We start from the raw sequence: 25,058 nt of genomic DNA, 5'->3' as shown, positions 1-25,058 counted from the left end.
CTTTGTGCTGTGCTGTTGGTGCCGCCGGAGGCTGCTGATACCGACCTCTCCCGTCCTCCAGCACATTGGGACCTTTTCTGCTCAACTTCAGCTACGGCAAAACGAAAGTACCGGAGAAGCATCCCACGGCAAGACGCCTGCCTGTGTTTCAAGTTACTGTGGGGCAAAGAGAGGAAATGTTTCTAGACCATGAAAGCAGCCATCCAGCTAACCGAGTTCTCAAGTATGTGAGAAACAATGTTTTATTTAAAAATTAGATGCGCTAGCCAGAGGAAAAAAATACAACCTCGCCATTCCAAAATATAAAAATCCCTTAACTGTCTGACCTTCTCATCACTAGGTCATGGTCCTGCCACCAGATAAATCTCTCCTATCTGTCCATAGACTGAGAGTTCAATGTTGCTTGTGTTAGTGACAGTGAATTTGGGGCTGAAAAATGAACTACTGATGAGAACTCCTGTTGAACCTGTATTGTTTGTTATTCTGAGGCAAGGATCTGGCATGGGCTAATCCAGCACTTCAAAGTTAACTGCTCTTACTTTGTATACAGAGCGTCATAGCGGAGTGGCGTGGGTGATAAGAGAAATAAGGGACTGAGGGTTAGGATACACTGGGAAAATGGGACCCTGTTGAAAAACTCTTTGATCTCTTTAAAGTATTTTCTGAAAGCAAGAATCTATCAAAAAGGAAATGCCATTTAAAAGGCTAAAAGAAACAGCTGACATCCCCAAATTTGTTTTAATCTGCCCCGGAGAATATTATTTTTAAAGATGCGTTAAGTCAGTGGAAGAAATACTTGTTAAAAGAAGGGAAATTAGAAAAAAAGCAGAAAGGTCATCAGAATGGAAACATGGTTCTTGAAGCCTCTGCACACCATTCCTTTCCCTCCTAAAATGAAGACGAGGAGAAGCATCCTTAAGCAGCCATGGCCAACTCTCAAGAAGAATTTGGGGCCACACTCATCATTACCAGGCATGTAGGCATGTCATCTGCCTCGGTGCTTTGAAACCGTCACTGGAGGCATCTCGGTGTGCCCAGCAGCTCCTGAGGAGGTGGTCTTTCAGCCATGATATGGCTCGTTAGCCAGGATGTTGAGTGATTTCTTGTTTTTCTGATCCTTTCACAAGCTGATAGGCCATAAGCATCACCTTGCCAGACAGAACCGTACAGGAGCTCCTGAAAATCCAGTTGTCACTTTACTCGATCACCCAAAATCGAGGACTGTAAAATCGCTGTCTGTCTTTGGAAAGCTTTGTCTTATCGAAACTCCTTTTGAAAACAGGACTTTAGCTGCTGAGCTGCTGAAGGGCTGTGGGACATTTTTACCCCCTGAAAGGACAGAAGGAAGCGCTTGGTAGTATCTGAAGCACCATCCACACCGCAGGGAGACGCAGTGAGCACCAGTCCGCACATTCCCATGGGCTTCAGAAAGCACTGACAGCCGTTGGTGAGGATATGACTTGGGTTGCCCCAACAGGACTCAGGTGTCTTGTTTCCATGCAGTTTTCTCTATGGCAATACCAGTTGAGTTCCCCGTGGCTTCCCTGCTTCCCACGTGCTGGTTAGAGAAACCCCTTCCCAGAAATGATGTCTGCGTCTAAGCAAGGAAGGTCGGATCAAATCCTTGTGAGCAGGAGGGTGGTGAGGCCCGAGGGGTTTGCGGAGGTCACGCAGCAGTAGCGCGGCATGAGCCAGTGTCCCTGAGACACGCAGGTCCCGACGTGCAGCATGGCAGCGGAGTGCTCAGATGAATGCTTTGGGTTCTTTGATCAGCTCTGGTGCTCTCGGCTTTTCTGGTTGCATTGGATTTCTGTCCCCTGCCCAAAAAATAAGACTTTGTTGGACCTGGGAACCTTGCAGTTGCCCAGTTCTCCAGGACCAACTGGGCCTATTCGCATGGGGATTAAAACACGAGATGCCCGTGAAGTGGCCAAGGCTGGGAACTGCTGCCCCAAACGAAAGCAAAGCTTTCCTCTTATCGCTCTCTTCCAAATCCAACCAACCAATTACACATTAATTAAACTTTGTTTGAACATAATAGAAGCTTTGGCTCCGTGTCAGTAACTGCTCCATGGTTAAGGGGATTGGATAGTAATAGAATAAATAAATAAACAAGAGATGCTTATTCTAACAGTTCATTTTAAAACAATTTGTGAATATCATGTAGAGATAAAATGTGCCTAGCATAAACTTAGCTAAGCAGTGACTACTTCATTATCAGAACAAATAATTCACTCGCACATCATCTTTGAAGCTTGGGAGGGCTACAGAATTGTGCTGCTTGTTTATTTTCCTGGCTTTTACTGTTTTTGCTACATTTCATCTGCGGGGAAGGGTTTAGCCGGGACTGTGGCAGCGCGGTGCCAAGCCCCGGTGACTCTGGCTCTGCTCCCGCCGCCTGCGGTCCCCAGACCCAGGCTCAGCCCCTCTGCCCTCCCCAGGGCATCACCCTGCACCTCAGCCCCCGCTGACCGGGTGCCAGACCATGGTATTTTAATGCCGTATTCGATGTCCCACTCGCACAGGGCTGAGGCACTGTAACCTTCCTCCTGTGATGGCTTTCTTTGAGGGCAGCTTTCTCGTGTGAACGTGAAAACTGGTTTAACTTTTCCCCTCTGAAGGGCAGTGCGAGCTGCTGCCATCGCACAGCAGCGCCGTGCCCCCGCCAGCGCAGGGAGGGAGGTTGGAATGTGCCCGTCAGAGCCACTAAACCCAGGAGGGAGCTTTGAGGGGCGTAGGAGACCATCAGGATGGTGTTGAGGAGTCTGGATGGTCCCTTCTTCACTGGGTTGAGCTGGAGGGAGGGAGAAGTGGGGTTTGAACGTGTCCAAAATTGAGGTCTGGTAACTCGATGTTCTGCAGAAGAAGAGGCTGTTGGGGCTGATGCTTGTGCTGTGTCCCCAGGGCAGCGCCGGCCGTCGCACAGGCACGCTGTGGGCTCGTGGCCGGTCCCTGGGCAGGCAGCAGAGCTGCTCCACGTCAGCTGGGAGCAGCCACGACATCTAATGTGTGCTGGTGGGTTAGACACACACCTTGTATGGCTTTCAAAATAATAAGCATAAAGAGGAAGAAATTGGTCTGGTCCTGGACTCTCCCACCCCAGGGCTGGTGTCGTCGTCTGCACGTTCAGGGCATTCACTGCAGCCCCGGGACACCGTGTCCAACCAGGCTTTGGGTCTGAACAAAAGAGGATGAGGTCAGGAATTGCTGCTCTTTATCTCCTGGTGACTGGTGACTTAAACTTCACCTAATGGTTTACCCTGTGCTGCGCACGTGCCCGGTGCTCAGCCTCGCCGAGCTCCCCTGTTCGCACAGCCGCAGCATGGCTGCAGCCGCCTTCAACGCAGGAGGCGTCGCTGAGCGTCAGATGCCGCCTGCTCCGACACGCTCCCTGGGAAGGCCCAAATTCCCGATTTTTGTAACCGGTTTCCGCGCAGCGAAGCTCTCACCCGGTTTGGAGCTGCGCGCGGTGGCGGGGAGGAGGGTGGGTAAACCGCGGGTCTGCCTGGGTCTTGCTTCAGACCCCCCACCAAAACCGGGCTGAGCTTTCCCAGAGCTTGGCAAGACGTTGGCAAGTTTTTATTGCAGCACTGGGTTATTCTTTTGCCACTGCCGGTCCCCAAGCGATAGAGGATGAAGCAAGCTATTGTCAGGGAAAGCTGGCCGAAGCGAAGCATCCTCTGCGGAGACGCCCATCCGCCCGAGAGCTCCTGCCTGCAGAGATTTGGCAGAGGGGCCGGTTATGCAAAGCTACTACTGAGCGGAGAGCCCGTGGCTGTGAGTAGCTCCATTGACCTGGAGCGAATTTGGGGAAGCAGGCAGGTTTTTGGCCCCTTCCCAGGGCTGCCGGGGAGCTGTATAGACCCACTGTAGGCACAGCCCCGTTCCTGGGCAGGGCTGGTGCAGGCCGGTGCCTCCACTGTGGTTTTCTGCTCCCCTCTTTCAAATGGGACATTTAATAAGGGCCAGGACATGATATTAGGTGCTCTCTCTTGCTCTTTTTTTTTTTATTTGAAACTCTATGACTGCATTTTCTTGGACCCAGCTCTTCGGTTTGTCATGCCTTCCCACCAGAAACGCACAACCCATGTTTGTATCGTGTTGCAAAGAGATATTTACTAAATGAGTCTCTGCCAAGGGGTTGAGAAATATGTTTTCATTAAGAAAATTAAGCTGACAAGTCCCTGGACAGCACATTAGTTGCATATTTTTTTTTTAAGGCCAAAATGCAGCAGCTAATAATAATGATGAAATGTCCGTGCACAGCCAAATTACTAAAATCTACCCCGTGTTTTCCTGGAAAAGAATGCGGAGAGTTGGCAAACTTGGTTGTAGCTGGGTCTGCCGACGGCCGAGTACAATGCTACCACTGCAAGATACCGAGCGGTTTGCAAGTTAAGCAACACCTTCAATCAGATGTGAGTCCCCATTTGTTATCCTTAAAGAATTTCAGCTGTATATATTATAGTAGTACTTTGGCTCTTTGTATTTATTTTAGAGGGCTATACTAAAGAACATTATAAACTCAGGCATGTCCATGCTATATGAACTCCATATGCTGAAGCTTAATTTTAAATGCCATTAAAAAAGCACTTAACATTTACAATATATCAGTCCGGCTACTTTAGCAGCTTGGATGTTCTACAGTAAATGAAATGATTGAGGAAAAAAAAGAAATTCAGAAGCTAGATGTTATAAAAATCCCTGATGCAGGACGTTCGCCTGGTTGGACGCAGCAACTGTCAAAGAGTATCCATCTCATTTCTGCTTTTTAATCAATTCCTCCTCTTTTTTGTTTCATTTTCAAATGTCATTTTAAGGCCTAATTTAAAAAAAAAAAAAAAAGTCTTGGCATTCAGATTGGATTCCTTATGCAATTTTTTTCAATGTGTGAATTGGGCTGTGTATTCGCAAATTGAAATGTCCTACTGTATTTATCCAGGTGCTTACCTGTAGGAGGACAAGGTTAAGAGCAGTGCAGAGTTTATGAATGAAAATCAAATACGGACATTGCTAAAACCACCCCTTTTTAGTCCCGGCTAATTACATGGTAAACATCTGGAATTTATGCAGGGCGGGTAAAAGAGTCAATTGAAATGATTTCGAACAGGGCCCATTTTGTTGCCTTCTCCCCAAGCAGCGACAAAATGGTGCTGCAGACCTGGGCCAGCTCGGCCGGGCACGGGGGCAACGCGCGGGAAAAGGAGGGATGAAACGGGGGGGCAAAGTAGCCTCGACGTCCGATGGAGAAACGACATCAGAATTTGGGCCTTTATTAATTAGGGTAATTAGAATGACTCCAGGATGTAGCAGTTCTCATCCTCTGTCCCCTTACACCAGCGGAAAGCGGAATTTTCTGTTCTGGCTGTTGCTTGGAGGCCTCAGTGAGCCAGTTTGCTCAATGGACTTATTTTTTTCACTGGATGAGGTGGAGGTTGGGGAGATGGAGCCAAGAAAATGGTTCCTCTGAGGATGTAGAGTGCCTGATCCTGCAAATCCTGGCTCCTGATGCAGTCTCGAGGGCTCGGGGAGCTCATGGCAGTGCCCGTACCCATCAGGGCCGCCTCCTTTGGATCACCAGACCAGACTGTGATGGTATATACTGGTTTCACAGCCATAGCTTTATAAAAAAATATTCTTTAATATTGCAAAGATTCTTTTGATACGTAAGACATATATAAACGTTCTTTAATAATACACTGTTTTATGTGATGTTGCCCGTTTGGTGTCAGTTGCTACACACCCGTTAAAGTCCACGGTGAGTCAGAGGGATGGGCGCATTTTCAGTGGAGAGCTCCATGGTGGATGCACTTGAACGAGGTTTAACAGCATGGTGTGAATTTGGGATATTCGGGGAGGCCAGAGGAGCGGTGGTGGTCCGCACCACCGCAGGGTTTAACCCTTAGTCTCCCCCCAGGCTTTGCCAATCCTCAGGTTTCAGTCTGTTGAAGGGAACGCAGTCTCAGGTACTGCACAGGCGTAGTGGTGGGACTTGGTGTCACGGACATTCAGAAGGTGTGAGTGAGAAAGCTGTGTGTGCTGTTGTGTTTCTTCTGACGTGGAGTTGGATCTCATGACCTTTTCATGCACATTCATGGCAACAAGAACTCTGCATCTTTGAGGCTGCCATAAACCATATGGAGCCTCCTGGGGTAGAGGGCTCTGTCTGAGCATCCCATAAGGAGAGCTGTGTTGAACCCCCTCCATCTCTCTCTTCACACCCACCTTTCCCTGACACTGACCCATAACTCCCTTCCATATACCCTCACCCATATTTGTGCCCCATTTTGCACTAGCCCTGTGCAGCCCATGCTCTGGAAAGGGTGAGTTTAATCCAGGTGACGTATAAGCAGCAATAATGTTTTGTGGCTCATTTGTCCGAGCGTGAATTCATCACATGGTGGATCTGCCTTTTGGGGCACCGCTCCAAGTTTCCATCAGTTCCAGCGCTGCTCCATGTTGCTCACTAACATGTTAACCCTTTGCTTTTTCTAAGGAGGATGTTTCCTAGTTACAAGGTTAAAGTGACCGGAATGAACCCCAAGACCAAGTACATCCTGTTGATTGACATCGTCCCGGCAGATGACCACCGGTATAAATTCTGTGACAATAAATGGTAAGAGAACATCTCTGTTTGCCTTCTTTTCCATAAGAAAATTGCAATTGGATCGACCATTTGCTGTGCAAACTCAGAAACCAACATAAATACCTTCCCACGGGAGGGATGCCAACATCCCGGAGCTCTCTTTCCTGGAGCAGTGATAGATACAAGAGCCAATGGCTGGAAGTTAAAACCAGACAAATATAAAATAAAATATTCTTAACAGGCTGGGTGATTAAGTGCTGGAACAAACTGCTAATGGAGGTGGTGGATTGTCCATCCCCAAAGCGCTCAAGATTGGATGGCTTCTTGGAGGAGGTACTTTAGGCCAAGCATAGGTTGTCTGGCCGTGTGCAGGTGTAAGAGGGTACCGCCACAGCCAGAGTTATGCCAGAGGCTGGACTAGATGATCTAATGGTCTGTTTTGGCCTTAAAAATTAGATATCTATGTGAGTTGAGAAAAGTTTTAAATGCCCCTCTTCTGCAGTAATATTTTGCTTTTAGGAGATCAGCTGTAAAGCAAAACGTTGGGGTGGTTTACTCCAAGCCCTGGTTCAGCCGTGCTGATCTGGCAGACGAAGGGAGCAGCGATTCCCCCTGTCGCAGTCCAATGCCAGATCTGGTTTAGAGTCTTTTAATTTATTCTTTCCCCAGAGTTTCCTTCTCTTCTGTTATTCGTCCCTCCGTTGTGCCTTTGATAGTAAAGTTACTTGCCTGAGAGACAGAAATGATTTTGGCTTTCTGACGAAGCAGGCATGTTGCTTTCTCTTTTGATTTTTTACCCCAAATATGCCCAGCAGCCTCCCTCACTGCCAGTATTCGCTTTGCTTTTCCCAAACCCTTCCACCGACTGCTGCCTGGTGGAAAGACGAGCAATGGAAAACTTCGTAGTCATCTTAATGGGAACGAGCCTGGCGACATCCTATAAAACTGTCATAATTTACTTGCACGTTAGGGCTGCTCTAGTTTTAAAAAATCCCTTTTCCGCTCGCTTTTGTCCTGGAGTGCCGCTGGGCAAGAGGAGTGGACTGAGGGCTCCGCGGCGCGGTGGCCACTTTGTGTTTTAACCATTAAGCCCTAGATGATGGATAGTTGTTAACTCTGTTTAATTTAGCTTTTGCCAGCCCTAGAGCTGTTTTCCCTTTGCATTTTATTGCTGCTGGAAAGTCTCTGTTGTTTTTGGTAATATTGCTTTTAATGGTGTTTTAGAAGAGGAGAACAATGCACAGTAACGGGGAAGTTGCCATTAAGTGATGTCTCATAGCTGGGTCTTGTGTCTGTGCGAGTTGGTGGTGGCGTTGGTGTGGGGCAAGGGGAGATGGCAGAAGGGTGTGAGGGGCCAACACGTAGCTCCGGAGCAGGGAGCAGCCCCTTCCCACCGGAGCTGTCGCCCGGCTGAGGGCTGTGGGAGCCCTGCATGGCTGCGGAGGGTACACCCATGCCGGTACCCAACTCCTGCTCCCAGGTACCTTCTCCTGGGGAAGTGTGTGAGACCATCTCCCATTGCAGAATGGCCTTTGAAGGCTTCACCCTCTCCAAAACTCGGATGAGATTTCCTCCTTGACCGATGCCAACTCAATCGCCATGTAGAGACACTGCCCCAAGGAAATACCATGCAGGAGCAGGGATGGGGTGACTCTGCTGGCCTGGAGCGCTGAAACGAGGAGCCCTGAAACCCTCATGAGCAGCAGGAGCCTCTCCGAGCCCCCCGTGCCCCAGCACATCCCCCCCAGGGCTGGTGGGAGGGTTGCTGGGTTGAGTTCAAGGACAAAACACTCTCCTGTGTCCGGGCTGGTGACCGCTGCCAAGGTGATGCAATCTGTAACCGCTGTGTTTGCAGGATGGTGGCCGGGAAGGCAGAGCCGGCCATGCCGGGGCGGCTGTACGTGCACCCCGACTCACCCGCCACGGGAGCGCACTGGATGCGGCAGCTGGTGTCCTTCCAGAAGCTAAAACTCACCAACAACCACCTGGATCCCTTTGGACATGTAAGAGAGATGTTCTGCGAGGGTTTTGGTCGGCGGTGGGCCCGCGATGCCGAATTCGTGTCTGGACCGGGAGGCTGGTTGGGATGTGGCAGTGAATTTAACTAAGAGGAGTGGCATTTAATTTGCGCTGTCAGTGCAGCTGGGTGGGGAGCGCTTAACGCTGGGGGAGGTGGGCTGCCGCCGCTGCCTGCGTGCTCCCCCTGCTCTTGGAAATGCAGCCTCCGACTTGCTCAGTCGTGTCCTGCCAGATGCCACCGACCTTTTATTTTCTGCCCAGGAACTTTCCAGGCAGTGCTGTGGGATTTTGAGCCTGGCTGTTGCTGCGCACGGTACATAGAGCTCGTAGAAACAGGTTGCATAAACTCATTATTTTCCAAGCTGGCTTTGGCAGCCCTATAAAAGATGAAGGATTTTATTTGGAAAATCTTAATTCATGTGTATTGCGAATGCAGAAGTGGGAAGTGCACACTTATCTACCACAGTGCATTTAATAACTCAGAACAAGGGCCCTTCCCGCCTGCCAAAGGCAAAAGAGTGCTTAGATAATGTATATAAAAATACGGACCTGTCTGGTTTGCACTATCCGAGCTGAAAATCACCTAAAAATAAACAAACCTTGCTGGCTGGAGGAAGGGAAGATAGAGTTTAAAATCCTTTTAGGTTTAATGCCATCAGCTCCTCCCAGTACCACAGGTAAGAGAATCTACTTTGTATCATCAAATGTGGTTTTTAACCTGCCAATCTTTTAAGCAGCGGCAGTTTTGGGGGTGAGGGGGGCTGTGCAAAGGGCCCGAAGAAGCGTGCAGAGGGAGAAGGGGTGTATCTGTCTTGCTCAAAGTGCTCATGCATCAGTCCTCTGAAGAGCAGGTTGTCACACGGAGTCGATTGTCCCAATGCCACCCAAAAGCCATGCAGAAAGTGCGATTCTGACACGGCTAAATCAGATGGAGCTTTATGGGGTTGCCTCTAGAGGCAGGGTGACCCTATCAGCTCAAAAACGCCATAAGAAAAATTCAGAATTTTTTGCAGCTTTTGTAATTTTCTGCCAATTTCGAACTTTAAAAGGCAAGGGCGCCGATGCCACGCGTCACTGCCGTGGTGCCGCGGCAGAGCCGGGCTCTGGCAGCGTGACACGGTGATAACCCAGCCCTGCGCGAAGCCATCAGCAGCGCCGGGGACTGACCCTCTTCCCCAACCTACTGACCCCAATGAAACATGTGTGAACTTCAAAGGGTAATCAGGACCATTTAATGCTGACGTTATTAATCACAGGCGATCTCGCCCCTTCACTCTTCTTTAAGGGGAAAAGCACCACGGAAATGAAATGAATACAACTGCGTTAAGGGTTGCACAGTAAAAATTACATAAAGCCCATAAATGCCGACGTTTCGGTGCCAGCAGCCGTACCGACCTGCTTGCTTTGCACGTGGCTTTTTTTCACTCCTGTGTTTTTCTCTTGGTTAACTGTGTAGCTTAATATATGACTGTTTATGTTGTAAAATGTAAACCATAAAACATACAGGATGTTCGACGTGGCCGTAAAACAAACAGGATGTGCAGTGTTGGTTTTGCAACTTTAAACGTCTGCTTTTCCTGACTTTGTCATTTTTTTAACTGTGATTTTAACACTGCGTTTTAACAGGGAAGATTTCTCCCCCCGCCCTGTTTTACTACACAGCCTGTTTGTCCTCCCACGAAGCTTCCCTAGTGACACAGAGGGGTCTCCGGTTTGCGTTTTGGGGCGATACCCGCAGCACGACGCAGTGGCCACGTTCTGGATGAGCCCTGCCCGCTGTCCCCGTGTCACGCGAGCTGTCCTGCCTCGCGCGCAGCCCGGCACGCTCTGTCGCACGCTGCTGGGAAAATGCCTGGAATAGCCCGGTTTAAGTGCCCCCGTCGCTGTGCGGTTCAGGCACTGACAACCTGCCTGGTTAAAGGGGATTTAGCCCCTTCTCAGAGGGTTCCTCGTTAGGCTTCTAAATTAATCAGCTGCTTTAAAGAAGCAGTACTCCGCTTTTTGCCGTGCGCACAGAGGAGACCTGGACTCTGTACCAGGCGAGCGTGAGGTTTCCTATCATCATGAAAACTGTTCTGCTGTTGTCGCACGGGTGGCCGATGTCCCCAGTCAGGCAGTGTCTGCCCGGCACGGCACAGTCCTCCCGGCCCTGCCTGCGAAGGCATTGCATTATAAATAATAACAGCTTCTCATTTCGAGGAATTTGTTCCCAGCGATTGCAAACGCTCTCTTAAAGTGCCCTAAGAAAAACAAGTCAGAAAACCCACAGGGTTTGTTTGCCTTCTGGTGCTCCAGCGCAGCCTGCCTGCCATTTCCTTTTGTCTTTGATTTTCTCCAAACCTCAAAACCACGTGGAGCGATGATTTCTGCAGGCTGCCACTGGTGCTTTTTTTGGCGTGCGGGCAGCTGCCCAGCCAGAGCCGCACCGGCTCGCCCGTCCTGGCACCCTCGGCCGCCGCCGGTGCCCGCAGGTGTCACGGCACAGTAGTTCTCCCTACCTGGCTCCTGGGCTCTGGCTCCTCCCGGCATCCCAAAATCCCGCAGATCCATGCTGCATGTGAGCGATCCCCTCAGCCCGTGCTCCGATGCTCGGGGCTCGGACTGAAACCGCTTGCTGCTTGGGGGGCAGGAAGGGTGAGGAGGCAGGGGACAGGCACGCGGCGAAGTATCTTGCTGCTAAATATTCTTTTTCTGGAGAAAGTATTTTTTTGGCAGATACTTATTGGGGAGGGAAAAAAAGAACAGAGCTCTTCCAGCTCCCCCCCATCCTGTTCACCTACCGGTTAACATGGAGCATGGGGAGCTGATGGTCAGGCTGGGGCATGAGGGGAGTTACGGGGTCTCGTAAGGAGGACGTGGTGCATTTTATGGGCTCGCGGTCGCAGATGCAGCTGGAGCACGAGGGGCTGCGGGGCTCCGTCCCCGTCCGCAGCCGCCCCGCGTGGCGTGGGGGAGACCCAGGTTTGAAGGGCAAACACATCGCAGCGTGGGGTGCAGCTCCTCTCCTGGAGACCCGGGATCTCGCCTGAAAAACAGCCAGGCAGGAATTTCACGTTATTTCAATGAATTCGTTGATAAGTGAATCCATGCCCTGACTCCGCGTGCTGCGATCGCTGCTTAACGTCAGGGACAAGCAGCCCCACAGAGTTCATAAAGAGAAGTGTAGGTACGTTTGAGGCTTAAAATAAGTAAGTTAAACAGCTTAATTAATAAGCCACGGAGCCGAAGCCCATGCTGCAATCCGCGGAATTAGACTGAAGGTTATTTACTGTGCTGGCGGGAGGGGATGCCTTACAGGCGGCGCTGGAAAGCCTCGCTTTCTGACACCCAGCCCATAAAACCCAGCCACCGACAGTCCCTCTTCAGTCTCAAAACCCACGCTCCTGCTTCTTCCATCAGCCGGTTATCTGTTGTGGTAAATTATGAGTTACAGTCAGAGGCATGGGAGACATTTTTCAGTGCAGACATGTGAAAAAACATGCGGATTTTAAGCAAGAAGAAATTAAGCACCGAGCTGTGTAATCCGCCTGCAAACCCCTCTGGTTGAGCAGGTTTTGCGGCAGGTAAGCCTGTGCCCGGCTCACGCACCATGGCCCGAAAATGTGGGCTGTATATTTTCCTCTTGGGGGACTTTTCAACCATGAAAGGCTTCTTTCACACCAGGCTTAACAACGGAGAAACGCTCGTGTTCAGAATGGATTAAGAAATCAGCAGCTGCTGTAATGTTTAGCTACGGCGAGGTCCATCTGATCCTAAAGAAAGCATTGTAAGCCACCTATGCTTAGAGTAAAATCTTAATTTATGTATTTTCAAATCTTTACATGCAGAGATAATCAGCCTGATAGAGTCTCTGATTTATGTGGGGCTGGTGAGTGATGGGGTTAGTGATTCTGGCAGAGCCGATGCTTCGCCCTCTAATGCCATGTGAATAATAGGCAGTTTGTCTGTGGAGGCAAAGATACTCTCTTAAGCACCAGCAAGCTGCGCAGGGGTGGCACGTCCTTTTTACCCATTCCCAGTGTATTCTGCCTGGGAAACACCGAGCTGTGTTTTCTAGGAGAAAACTGGGAATGACTCCTTCCTCTTGAACCAGGTTATAGCGTTGCAAGTGCTAACAGAGCGGTTGGCTGATAGCAGCCGGCGATGATGCACAAAAATAACCTCTCCGTCGGAAAGGGTAACATAATACTTGTATTTCTTTCGGAAGGTTAGTTCAGGGCACATGGGGAAATATTGAGCGAGTCCTGACGAGTATCTCTGTAGTGATAAATGCTCATGAATGGAATTCCACTTTCTTCAGAGGTTTAAAGTATGTAAACAGTGGGGCGGAGGGCGCCCGTGAGACGGTCCTTATGGCCGGCGAGCTGCGGGCAGGTCTCGCTCCCGGTCCCAGCAGGTGAAGGATGCTCAGGGCGGGTGCGAAGCCGCTGAAGGGGCACGGGGGGGTTTGCTGAGGGGCTTGGGCTGAGACCCATGGTGAGGTTATTCCCCTGTGCAACTCATTTCAGTTAATCAGGTTTTCTTGTCGTTTTGCTGTTTGGGCTTCTCTTCACCTCCTGACTCAAGATATTGTTTAAGCTGCTGCGACTGGCAGCTCTTTGAAGCAAAAAAAATCATCTTTTCTTTCCTACTTGCAGTGCTGAGCAGTGCGGCGTGCGTGCCTGGGGCGCGGCGACGGCAGAGATCGCCGTCATACCCCCCCAGCACACGCAGCCCTGGCTCCCAGAGACCCCCCGGGCGCTGCCCTGGGCTCCAGCGGTGGGCAGAGCCGGCGAAGGAGCCAGGAAGGGTCCCCGCTCCCACAGCGCTGCGGGGGCACGGGGGCTGTCTGCCATGCCCGGCTGTGAACAGCCTCCCCGCACAGCCAGCCCTCCTGCTGATGTACGCAATAATGTACATAAAGGTACATAATAGTGTACATAAAGGTACTTAACGTACCTTGAGGGGTGGTGAGGATGAGCAGGAAGGGTCAGAAACCGCCCAGCGAGGGTTAAGCAGTGTCCTTAAAGACCAGGGCCGCTGCAAAGCTGCTAATTAGGGCAGACTTCAGTTTGGTTTACACACTCTGTACATGACAGATAGGGAGGACGTGAGGACGCCTTTCAGGCATCGGGGAGAGGACTGGCCATGAAAAGCACCAGTTTTCGGTACGGCGTCGGGGAGGGCGGTGGGTCGGTGGCCCCTGAGTTGGCTCCAGAGACGCGCTGGCAGCGCAGGAGCCCAGCTCTGCTTGGATCTTCCTCCCGAGGACCTTTTGGATGGGGTTTTCAGTATCCAGAGGAGTTACCGATGAGCTGGATGGCAGCTCCCAGGGAAGCCCGTCTCACCAGACTCGACATATCTGGAAGGAAACCCTATCTCCCTCTCAGGCCCCCTCTTCCCCCGGTTTCAGGTGGGCTGTGAACGCGCAGAGCCACGTAAGGCCGGTGCTCGTAGGTGCTGGGCGATGTTGGAAAAGGGCGGAGGAGAAAGCACATCACATGGAGGGTTCTGCTTTTGTTGTTGTTGTTGTTAATGACTCCACTGAAGTTAAACCTCTGCCAGAGGAAGAAGACTTTTGCATGGGCTTCTGCAGCCGGGCCAGCTTGGAAAGGGTGATAGCATCACATCAGTACTCCTGGCAGCCTTCGGCTGGGACCACAGCAATTGGAATTTTTTTTTTTTTTTTTTTAAAAAGAATATGTAATGTAATGTATCTTTACAGAATATAAAGATATTCCGGGGCAGGGGGGAGTGGAATACAAGTAATAAATGAAGATTAGAAGTGGAGATTGTGACAAACAGAAGTACATATTTAATTTAATCCCCTCCAACACAGCGTTGCTGAGCTTGGTTATGTTATATACCCTGTACCTACCTCGCTCCTTGGCTGCTGACAGTGCCTTTTAATTGCCATAATGGACTTTATCTGCTTTTAAAGTGTGGGGTTATTTTAGTTTCTGAGATGTAACCTTCTGAGGTTTAAAGCTACAGGATATTATAGATGGTCTGTCACTTGTGATGACATTTTAAGTGATATTCCTGATTTTCGTGACCCAAATGTGCTATTTACTGGCTTTACTCTTTAATGCTGATGGCTTGACTCTTTAATGCCGATGAGTTTGTTATTTCTCTCCAGATTTATTATTTGCACACTTGGTTTTATTTGATTATCGCTGAAAGACTTAATTTTTCCCCTCATCTTGGGGTTTCCCTTTCATTTTTCTATTAATTCCATTTTAGCATTTTCCTGTCTTTGCTCGTCAGGCACACTCAGGCACTTTAATTAGGCTAATGTCCTAGTAATCTTATGAAACCTTACATTTTATTTAGATTTTTTTTTTTATTATTTGTTTGCTTTATGACTTGCAGCCAAGCGGTTTCCTTGCCGGCTGCTGGCATGAGGTTTACATGCCGCCTCGGCGGCTGCCTCCCCACAGCTCCGCTGCGGCTCTGGGGATCGCCTCCGGCCGAAGGGATGGGATGGGGCCGCGGCAGCTCCCAGGCAAAGTCCTGCCTGGTGGGACGGGACGCAGGCTCGCCGGCTGCACCCAGCTGGTCCCCACTCCCAGCAATGTTGTAGGACCTCTCTAGCAAGAGAGCAGTTTCACATCCTTATTCTCAGCTAAAGATTTCTTACCTTTATATAGATGGTTTCTTATATATATGATTTCTTATACGTATATAAGGACTATACATCATATAGATTTTTCTTATATTTAAAAATAAGAAATATATAAGAATTTCATATGTAGATGCCTCTCCTGCTACTAAACGAGCTTCTTTCTCAGTCCAGTTAAAACTGGAAAGAAGTCTTTTGTCCAGCCCTAAATTTGAAGTAAATTTTTTTTGGAGCCTCACTAAGTCTGCTGAAAAAATACCCATGAAAAGGCTATTTTCTTTTTTTTTTTTTTTTTACCCATCCATTTTAGGAAATGTCTTACAGCTGATCTGGGGAATAGTGGTGCCCAAATAAATTATAGAGCCCGACGTGAAGTTTTACTTTGTCTGCTTTGTTTCTGAAAAAAAAAAATAATAATGTAGCGGAGCCGTGTGCCGCTGGGGATGGCATGTGTTCCGCAGGGATGAATAGATCTGCATGTGCAATTTAAATAGCTGGGTAAGAAACGGCCAGTGGCGCTCTTGGTTGCAAAGTAGATTTACGTCTCTTGTGTTAAATCTTTTTGTTGTTACATTACTGCTTCATATGAGTCAAACGCAGTGGATTTTAGTAAAGTTTAACTTGACTCAGATCCTGAAATCCTCTTCCAGCCTTGGGTGGGGAGCTGGCCTGGAGAAGGGCAAGTGAAGATGTCAGGGCTTGCCCACGTCCTTTTGTGTCCACGGGTGACAGGAGGCCACGCAGCAGCGTGGGGCGGCGCAGGGGATGTCCCGGGATCACAGCCCCGGCGTCCACCCTCTCCTGTCCCTTCCAAAACAAACGCTCACGAGCTGGTGTGGAGGTGGACTTCTCTACCCCAAAGCTGCATCACAAGGCCAGGAAACACTACGACGAATTTCAGCTGACATTAGATGAAAAAGGACTGAGAAAAAAAAAATAAAATAAAATCGCAGCTTTGGCCCTCTCATAAGGAACAATTTGTCTGAGCTCATGTTGAATCTTTTCCCAGGATTTTCCAGCCTTTCTTTTTTCCCCCCATTGTGCGGATTGCCAGGACAAACGTGTGGGTTTGGGAGGCTCCTCCTCCGGCAGCGAGCAGCCCGGTCGGCTGGAAAAAGCCCCTTCCCGCTGCTGGTGGGGTGCCGCCGGCCAGCCCCGCTGCGAGGCAGCCTGGTTTGGGCACAGCGGGGTGAAGAGTTCCCTGGAGATGACTGAAAATCGATAGGATGAGGTTTAGGTCGTTTCGGAGCTGATGTTGTAGCTGCTGTAGGGGTTGTCTGAATGTAGTGTTTTGTTTGGTTGAACTTGATGATCTTAAGGGTCTTTTCCAACCTATGTCTACGATTTTAACTGCTGGCTTTGGGGTGATGCGTCTCTGCAGGCTCCCGAGGTGGACGCAGTGAGGGTGGTGGCACTGTGCTCCCATCGTCTGTCCCCTGGAGATGTCCCATCCAGCCTGGGCAGCCCAGTTGGGGCAACTCCTGTACTGATGCCGCGTGGCACCTCTGAACCATTTACTCCTAAACAAAAGTTAGGTTTGGAATGGCTTATACCATCAAATGCTCTAGTGGAGATCAACTGCAGCAGTGGTTGCGATTCTGGAAGAGCCTCGTTGATTAACGTGCTCTTTTTTCCAGGCCGGAGAGTGAATTGTCAGGTTTTTGTTCTGGTCCCTTTGCGCCCCCGCTCAGTGTCCTGGTGTGGGACGAGGGCCAGCCTCCGCTCAAAGGCTTTTTCACTTTGAAAGAATAGAAGGAAGGAAGAAAGAAGCAGAAAATATATTAAAATGAGAGATTTTATATTAGTTATGTGATCCCCCGGGAGCAACCATAAAATTATGTGGCTTTTTCGTAGCCATTTACTATTCAATATAAAAAGGGTAGTTGCCATAACAACCACTGCATCGTATGACATTTGATACCTTGGCGAAACAGGGAGCGCTCTTAAATCAACTCCCCAAATTTCATATGAAAGTAAATACATTTTACTGGTGATTTCAAGGCAAGTTTGCATTGCGACAAGCAATGCGGCACCGTTCCCCCGCTAAGCCTCCGGCCTCTGGGCCCGATCCTGCAAGCTGGCAAATGTCTTCAAGCCCTGAAGCCGACATTACTCAGCAGTGTGCGAGATTAGATGCTAAAGGAGTATGTTTTCCTAAGTAAAATTAAATGGAAGGAGCAAATGACACCATTTTTTTTTTGACATTTGTTGCTGACTGGGGAATGCCAAAAAAATAAAGTGGTGGAGCTATATTACAGCTTAAGTTCCAGCTGCCAACTGTGTGATCAGCACAAAGGAGGGAGACGGGGAGGGAGACGGGGAAAAAAAAAAAAAAAAAAAAAAAAAAAGATGTTTGTGTAAGCTCACATTTGACTTTGGAGTTCGTCTCTCTCTCGCAATCTGGTCCGCACGTGCGACGTTGAGGGGGTAGAAGTGACATCACCCTCGAGATCCGCTTTGGCTCCTCTCTGGCCAGCACTAACGGAGTTACGGCGGCGCCGGGGGGTGTGCGGGTTTGGGGGGGGGCACCCAGGCATGCGTCAGCCTGTGCAGCACGGTGACCGCCTTGGGGGGCGAGAGGCGTGAAATGGTTCTGAAATACAAGCGGAGCCGTTGGGGTCTCGCCCGGCGCAGCCTGAGGAGGGTCCCCGCGGTTGGGTCCCCGCAGCAGTGCAGGTGCTTCATTGCAGCCTTTTGGTGCCATCCCCGCGGCTGCTCTTAAGGAAGGTTGTCATCACCCACATGGGTATATTTTAGCAGCCGCGTGTTTTCCAGGCAGAGAGAGTGCTTGGGGGGCGGTGGCGGGAGGTGGCATCCCCACGGAGGCCTGTGTCGGGATGTCGAGCCAAGATCCACTTCCTAAATTTGGGGCTGTCTATCTAATTTGAGGAGTGTGGTTGGAATGTCTGTTTGATTTACCTGTTGTTTTTTTCTTTTTTTTTTTCTTCTTTAATACAGAAAAAAGAATTGTATTTATTAGATTGCTAAACGCCGCTGTTTCATGTAAACTGAGCTGTTTCTTTCGTAGGCAAACAGACAAGATCACCAAGTTGCAGAGAGGCTTTCAGTTACTAAGCCACTGTGCCTCAGTGCTGCTCAAGAAACACTGTTTTCCAGTTTCCCATGCTATTTTTTTATCCTTGTCCTTTATCATGTTAAAATTCCCCTCTAACCAACAAACCAGCCGTGTTTTTCAGTGGCAAGACAAGGGAAACATAATTTCTTTTTTAGCAGCTAACCTATTTCAAACTACCTACGCTTTGTACCAGAAACAATTTAAAAATGCGTGTGACAGAGTCTGACACCGACTTAACCTCCCCGTGCCCTCACGATGAAAAAGATAAGTGCAGGAAAATATAAAGTTATTGTTTTAGCATCATCTTTGAGGCTGAGAGCTCCTACATCACCTTCTGTCCTGCCCAGAGCTGCTGCTGAAGCCCTGCCTGCCCAGTGCCGACCAGCAGCAGCCGTGCTCTGTCCCCTCAATTAAAATACTTCTCATTTTTGACACAATTCTTTAAGTTAATCTTTCCACTGATGTTCGTCATCGGAGTGGAATTTACATTTGTTTTGTGTATTTTTAGCCAGCGACCAGTTTTCCACAGCAGCCTTGAAAACTATTTAGCCTGAATTGTTGGCATTTCACTTTGCACAGGCACAGTGTTTTGCAGCGAAGGGTCGGGAGGCTTTTTTTTTTTTTTTGAATGATTTGTAGAGTTTTTGAGTGCAGAAGGCTCACACCAAGCACAAGTGAGGAGGATGGGTGAGCAGACACAGCCTCTGTACATGAGTTCTTGTTTTCAAGCCTGTGAAACATCGGTTGTGCGTATGTGGATGGTGGTTGCTGCCTCCCGAAAAAGATGTGAGAAATCACCGCAGCAGGCACAGGGAGGCATCCGAAATCTGAAAGAACACCAAGACGTCCCGTTTTCATCCGCAATCTGATGTGCTGACCGCTCTGCCAAATAGCCGAAGGGATTTTTCTTTGTCATATGAGAATGGCGTATTTTTATGGGGCTTTGCTTTTGCTGGAAGCTGTTCCCCATCCGTGTCCGTGGACACTGACTCGATGAAGTTAACCTCAGTGCTCTGTGGCTCTCACATCTATTAATCACGTTACGCACTCAGTGATGGCTGTTCGGCTTTGATCTGGCACATCTCAAGGGGGTTTCCTTTCATGGTCACCGCACTCGAAGAAATTTGGCACTTTCCGATGGGTACTTACGCTGGGACATGTGGGCAAACAGTTGCTTCAGCGCAAGGGACAGAAATGCCCAACCTTGTAGATGCAGGGGATCCCCCCAAACATCTCACAGATATCAAGCAGGTTTGCAGCCACAACTGTAACCTCGAGCATCTGTCAAAAATCCTTTCCTGCATGCTTCTATCAGGCTCCAAAAAGTAATGTCTTGTTCATTTTGAAAATTGTTTGGACACTTTGGGTATAAAGAGGTTATTAAAAAAAAAAAAAGGATAACGTTTTTTAAGGGGGTCATTGTAGCCCAGAGGGTACTGCAATACAGACTATCCATCCAGAGCGTACTGAAACTTGGGCTCCTAATCTTCCCTTTGGAAATTTCAGTATAAGATTGTTTTCTTCGGCTTGTTGTTGACTTGCTCTGGCTCTGGGGATGAGTCTCCTGTCCTTGGTAGACCTGGGCAGGCAGGGAGAGGCGGTGAGGAGACCTTAGCACACCCCAGCTTCTGCTCCAGACAGTCATTCTTTATCAGCTTGGCTCAACTCTTAATTATTGAAAATTAAAATGTCCCTTCTTATGAAAGTCTTGGCCTTCTGGCGCTATTCATCTTGGCTTTGTTTTACGAGTGGCTGATACATGAAAGCAGAGAAAAGGCTCCAAACCCAAACCTGAGCCGACCCTCTCAGATCTACACCCTGCACATCAACAGCCGCAAAGTGGTTAAGAGACTTGATGCAAAGCTGATAAAATGCCAAAAATTCCTCATTCTCTCTCTTGGGGAGCAGGGAGGGTTGTCTGGAAAATGTCAACAATAAAAATTGCATTTAAGTGGTATATAATGCAGCCAGCTACTGTGGGCAGAGTTACGTGCGGCCAGACGAAGGGGTTTAAAGAGCACGAGCTCCCGACACTGCCTCCCGCCCCAGCTGGAGCGCACAGAGCAGCGCTGCTGCCGCCGCGAGCGCTCCTCAGCATGGACGGGCACGAAATAGAAAGGGCTCCTGAGCACAAACGCCAAACACGGAGCAAATGTCTTCTGTTTCTTGATAATTCTCATTTAAAATTGGCTAAATCCACAATTAGTGTAAACTGATGCTCCTCTGCTGCATTGCATATGTCCATCTGCCCATTCATCCACCCATCCACCCACCCACCCATCCATCCATCCATCCATCCATCTACCTATCCATCCATCCATCCATCTACCCACCCATTTAACTACCACCAACTGAAGACAGCAACCATTGCGGTCTTCCCTACTTGGCCCTTTGCCTGTGCCTCCCTCGGGGCTGGATGTGTCCTCGCAGGCGGCTTTGGGCACCCCAGTAAGCAGAAGGGTGTCAGCCTGGCTGGAGATGCCCTCACCTCTAGGACCAGCCGAGCTTGGGAAGGGCAGACTCAATCAGCCAATTTGGGAGAGGGAATAAGAGACTGAAAGGGGTTATGCCAAGAAAACAAGAAGAAAGCAGTATTTCTTCTTTGCCCAGTAAAAGGGATAAAGGATTTTCTTAAACCCATTCAATTGCTTAAAAGAAATTCGATTTCTTAAAACCATTTTCTTCTGTAGCATCTGGGCACATCCCTTCTTTGTGGAAGAACAATGCTGCAGGGCCAGGCGGTACAGCCGGGGCTTGGGCCAGCCGCCCCCGGCTTGGGTAGCCCCGCTTGGCCCCTAATGCTCCATCGGAGGAGCCCTGCGCTGGCCTGAGCCCGGGCTGCGCCATCCCCGCCGGACCACAGCCCTTCCTCGCCTCCCCCGGCCCCCGCCGTAAAACAGCGCTGGGACGGCTCCTCTCGCTCGCAGGGACCGAGGAGAGGGCAGAACCTGGCGAGTGACCGCCAGAGGTGCCTGGACACAGCCACCCGCACGGAGCCGCTCCACAAATAGGAGGGGAAAAAATAAATCGCCTCTTTTATAGTTTTCTTTTACCAGTAGATAAAAGAAAAATAGCTTGCTTGCTTTTTTCTTTCCCCCCCGCCCCGTGTGGTTTGTGTGATTTTTTTTTTTGCCTCTGCTAAACTGTGTATTTTTCAGCTCAGTAAAGTATTTATTAGGAATCTTTATGGACCAGTCTGCTGGTGAATTATATATATTGTACAGCTTCAGCATGAGCTGGGAAAAAAATTTATGACTTTTTTTTTTCCACCCGGACTGACTCTATCCAATAGCAATAAGAAAATGTGGGTTTACCAGGAAAGCTTTAAGTTCAGTTCTGCTTGCCAGAGCAGCAGATACCTTTTCTGTCTTGGTTCATGTGCACTTATATAATGTAATTTTCCCCTCTAATTTGAAAGCAAAGCTAAAGCTGAGCACTAGTGGGCTTCCGCGTCCTGCTAGTAAAGTCTGCCGAATAGCTATGGCTTGTCTTTTTTTTTTTTTTTTAAGTTGTTTTTTTCACTTTAGCATCAATTGTTTTTCAGATCATTCTTAATTCAATGCATAAATACCAACCGCGGCTGCATATTGTGAAGGCGGATGAGAACAACGCTTTCGGGTCGAAGAACACAGCCTTCTGCACCCACGTTTTTCCGGAGACGTCCTTTATATCGGTGACCTCCTACCAGAATCACAAGGTAGGGTGCTTTTCTGCCCAAAGGTGCTTAATTCCCCTTTGTGGGCTTTTGCATCTCCCGGCCCCTCTGCTGCCCAGGGCTGCGAAATAAGCTTCCGAAAAATTGCAGCTGTGGGGAGGGGGGATGTGGCTGCGGTGCTGCGCTTTGCCGGGAGGGGTTCTGTTTGCTCGGAGGGAGGGGCAGAGCCTGTTCTGCTGCTATTGTGCAGCAGCAAATGCCCACTTGAAAAGACAAGTTTCCACCCCAGCCCTGCAAGCGTTGAGCAAGAGCGATGAGGCGGCGGATGCAGCTAAAGAGCAGCGTGAACATCGTTGGGCAAGGCTGTCTTGGCAAAGCCCGCGAGGCCAGACGCTAACGAACCGGCGTGCTCATAAAGGCTTGAGATGTCATTCAAAACAGCGAGCAAATCTAATAATGACTAGTAAAGCTTGCTCATAAATCTACAGCGAAAAGTAATTATAGTATGTGTATTTAGTGAGACATACGAGGAATGTAACCGTAAAAAAGCAGCAAAGAGCCGGCTCTGCGGTTAGCACATGAAGGCAGGAGGGGCTCTGGGAGTTTGGGTTTGTTTTGGGGGGAATATGAAGTACCGGGCTGGGGGTCTGCACTTTGGGCGCGCGTCACAGACACCCCCATATTGCAGGGTTCGGCTGCTCTGCTGCTTTTTTGAGCGTGGTTGTAGTGGCGGCAGTGGGTAGTCTTCTGTCGTCGTCAGATTTTACCAACCCAGGTTACTAGCAGGATGGACAGCAATGTGACAGCGAATTGTCACCTCCCTGGGACAGCGGGTGCACGGTCACGGCGGCAGGGAGAGGAGAGGATGCCAGGCAGGGGGTGGCAAGGCTCCGTTTTCTATCCTGCTACCGATTTTACCTGCCTTTGCACAAGCTCCTGCCCCCCTGCGGTTTTCCTAATGGTAAAGTCCAACTGCAGCGTTGTACGAGGGTTAATTGGAGTTTTTACAGTACGTGGGGATTCATAAATAAAGGTGCAGAGTGAAATAGCACTGCCGGAACCCTCCTGTCACCCCGTATGTGACATCTGCCATGCGTTACTGTGTCAGCTCCTTTTCTACACGCTCATAGGAAACTACTACAGGAACAGGAACATACGTGAAATTCTTCCTCCCCAATTATCCGACCAGACCTTTTCCTCCCAAGCAGGATGCCTGTATGCCCTTTGATGCTTGCAGCATAGAGTCCTTGCGAGATTTTGCAATTAGTGAGCCAGTTAAAAGCAGAAACATGGCTGTGTGTGTGCAAGACAGGGAGAAAAAAAACAAACGGAGTCCCTATTTGGACACTGAAGTGAATCCTTTTTGAAAAGTTGTAGGTGTTGATGTAAAATGACCAGTTGCCCAAACATGGTTAACCAAAAAGGCTCGAAAGAGCTTATTTAATACCTACTTAAAATGTTTTGCGTGTCAATAGCGCCTTTCATCCCTAAGGTTCCCAAAGTGCTTTATAAACTTAATACTTCCACTGTCATTGCCATACAACCACTGGGTGGGGGGGGTCAGTAGCTGACAGCAGCAGCACAGAGTGGACCTGACAGGTTTAGGGAAAATGCCCCAGACGAGCCCTAATTCTTCTGGGAAGCTGCTGCGAGGAGCTGCGGCGGTGCTGCCCGGCTCTCGCTCTGCGGTTTGCAGGCTGGGGGGTGGATGCTGCCCGGCGGGGAGGGCTGGGGGTCTGCAGCTGAGGAGCGGGAGGCAGAAGGTCTCGCCACAACCTCACTGTGGTCTCGAGCAACTCGCAACCTCGGAGAAATAGCCAAATGATTTTACTTACTCTCTTAGGCATTAACAATTAAAATCCCGGTCCGGGCATCTTTTAGAATAAACAAACCACTGAATTATTTTTAGCTCAGAAATATCCTGCTAGCAAGAACTGTCCTTGTGAATTATCATCTTTCTAAACAAAAAAATGAGAGTTGTGGTTACCGAGCTGACCGTGGGGCTCCCAGAGATGGAAAGCTGATGATAGCGGCTACCCCTAAGTATAGCTCGGCGAGGGACGCGTAGGGATTTACCCAACTAAACAAAAAAATGAGAGTTGTGGTTACCGAGCTGACCGTGGGGCTCCCAGAGATGGAAAGCTGATGATAGCGGCTACCCCTAAGTATAGCTCGGCGAGGAACGTGTAGGTATTTACCCAAAACTCGCTCCTGGGCTGGATGAAGCCAGGGGAAGGTGACAAGGGGTGACCAAAGCCCTGATTCTGCTCATGGCAGAGGAAAACCATAGTCACTAAATAACAAAATTAAATTGACAAACCTGACGGTGGGCTGTGAGTTAGGAGGGCCCTACGCTTCTCGTGGTTCATCAGCTGACTGGGAGGTCCCCTGGAGCCGCTGTCGGAGCAGCAGGGAAAAGCTGAAGGCCTCGAGGCTGGTTAAATTCCCGTCACCACCTTCCTTCTCCGTTCCAGATACCGGCCAGCTGTTTTCTCAGGAGTTTTTTGGTAAAGGCTGTTTTTCAGCATTGCTAGCAGCGTAGTCGTCAGTTATAGCAACACTCTTGCAAATCAGCCGAAAACAGAACTTTCTTGTTATCCTCGCCGCTGAAATGGGATGCAGGCTGGTGCAAACCTGCGTCGGGCTGGCAGGGGGGAGCAGGGCTGCACGGCCTTGGGCAGAGGGGACACCCGGGGGCAGCGGCACAGTCTGCAGGGACATACGTGTCCTCACCTCCCCACCAGTGTCCTGCCACGCTGTCACCTCTCCTCCTCCTGGAAGAGGTCTTTTAAGTGACAATGGGATGCCCAAGGAGATGATCCTACCCACTGGTGTCCCTTAGCAGGACATTAATAAGACCATCTGATTGTCAATAAGACATCACCTGACCATTCTGTCCACGTGGGTTACATCTGTCTATAACCTTACTGTCAAAGAGCGTTGGGTGTGCGTCTGTGCCCAGACACACCTACGTCTCTTTGGGAGACGGATATTTTTGGAGCTCCTGTGTCCCTACAAACGTTCTGGGGCTTTTCTGGCATTTTCCTGCTCCTGAAACCCTCTCAGATGACCTTGTTCACTACCTGTTTGTATTTACAAGATCCTTTGTTAAAGAGGTGGT

The 25,058-nt window shown here is 49.5% G+C and overlaps 1 protein-coding gene across 1 annotated transcript in view; it reads left to right on the top strand.

The window, feature by feature from the left end:
* TBX4 (T-box 4) overlaps window positions 1-25,058 on the top strand; it is a 39,181-nt gene that overhangs the window by 9,864 nt on the left and 4,259 nt on the right. Inside the window, exons 3-5 of the mRNA XM_009891177.1 lie at window positions 6,497-6,616; window positions 8,442-8,589; window positions 21,827-21,979. Of these exons, the coding sequence (XP_009889479.1) occupies window positions 6,497-6,616; window positions 8,442-8,589; window positions 21,827-21,979 (421 nt within the window). The remainder of the gene's footprint in view (window positions 1-6,496; window positions 6,617-8,441; window positions 8,590-21,826; window positions 21,980-25,058) is intronic.

Source organism: Charadrius vociferus, unplaced genomic scaffold (genome assembly GCF_000708025.1).
Source record: "Charadrius vociferus isolate BGI_N301 unplaced genomic scaffold, ASM70802v2 scaffold239, whole genome shotgun sequence".
Taxonomy (NCBI): domain Eukaryota; kingdom Metazoa; phylum Chordata; class Aves; order Charadriiformes; family Charadriidae; genus Charadrius; species Charadrius vociferus.
This window is presented reverse-complemented; position numbering and strand designations above follow the sequence as displayed.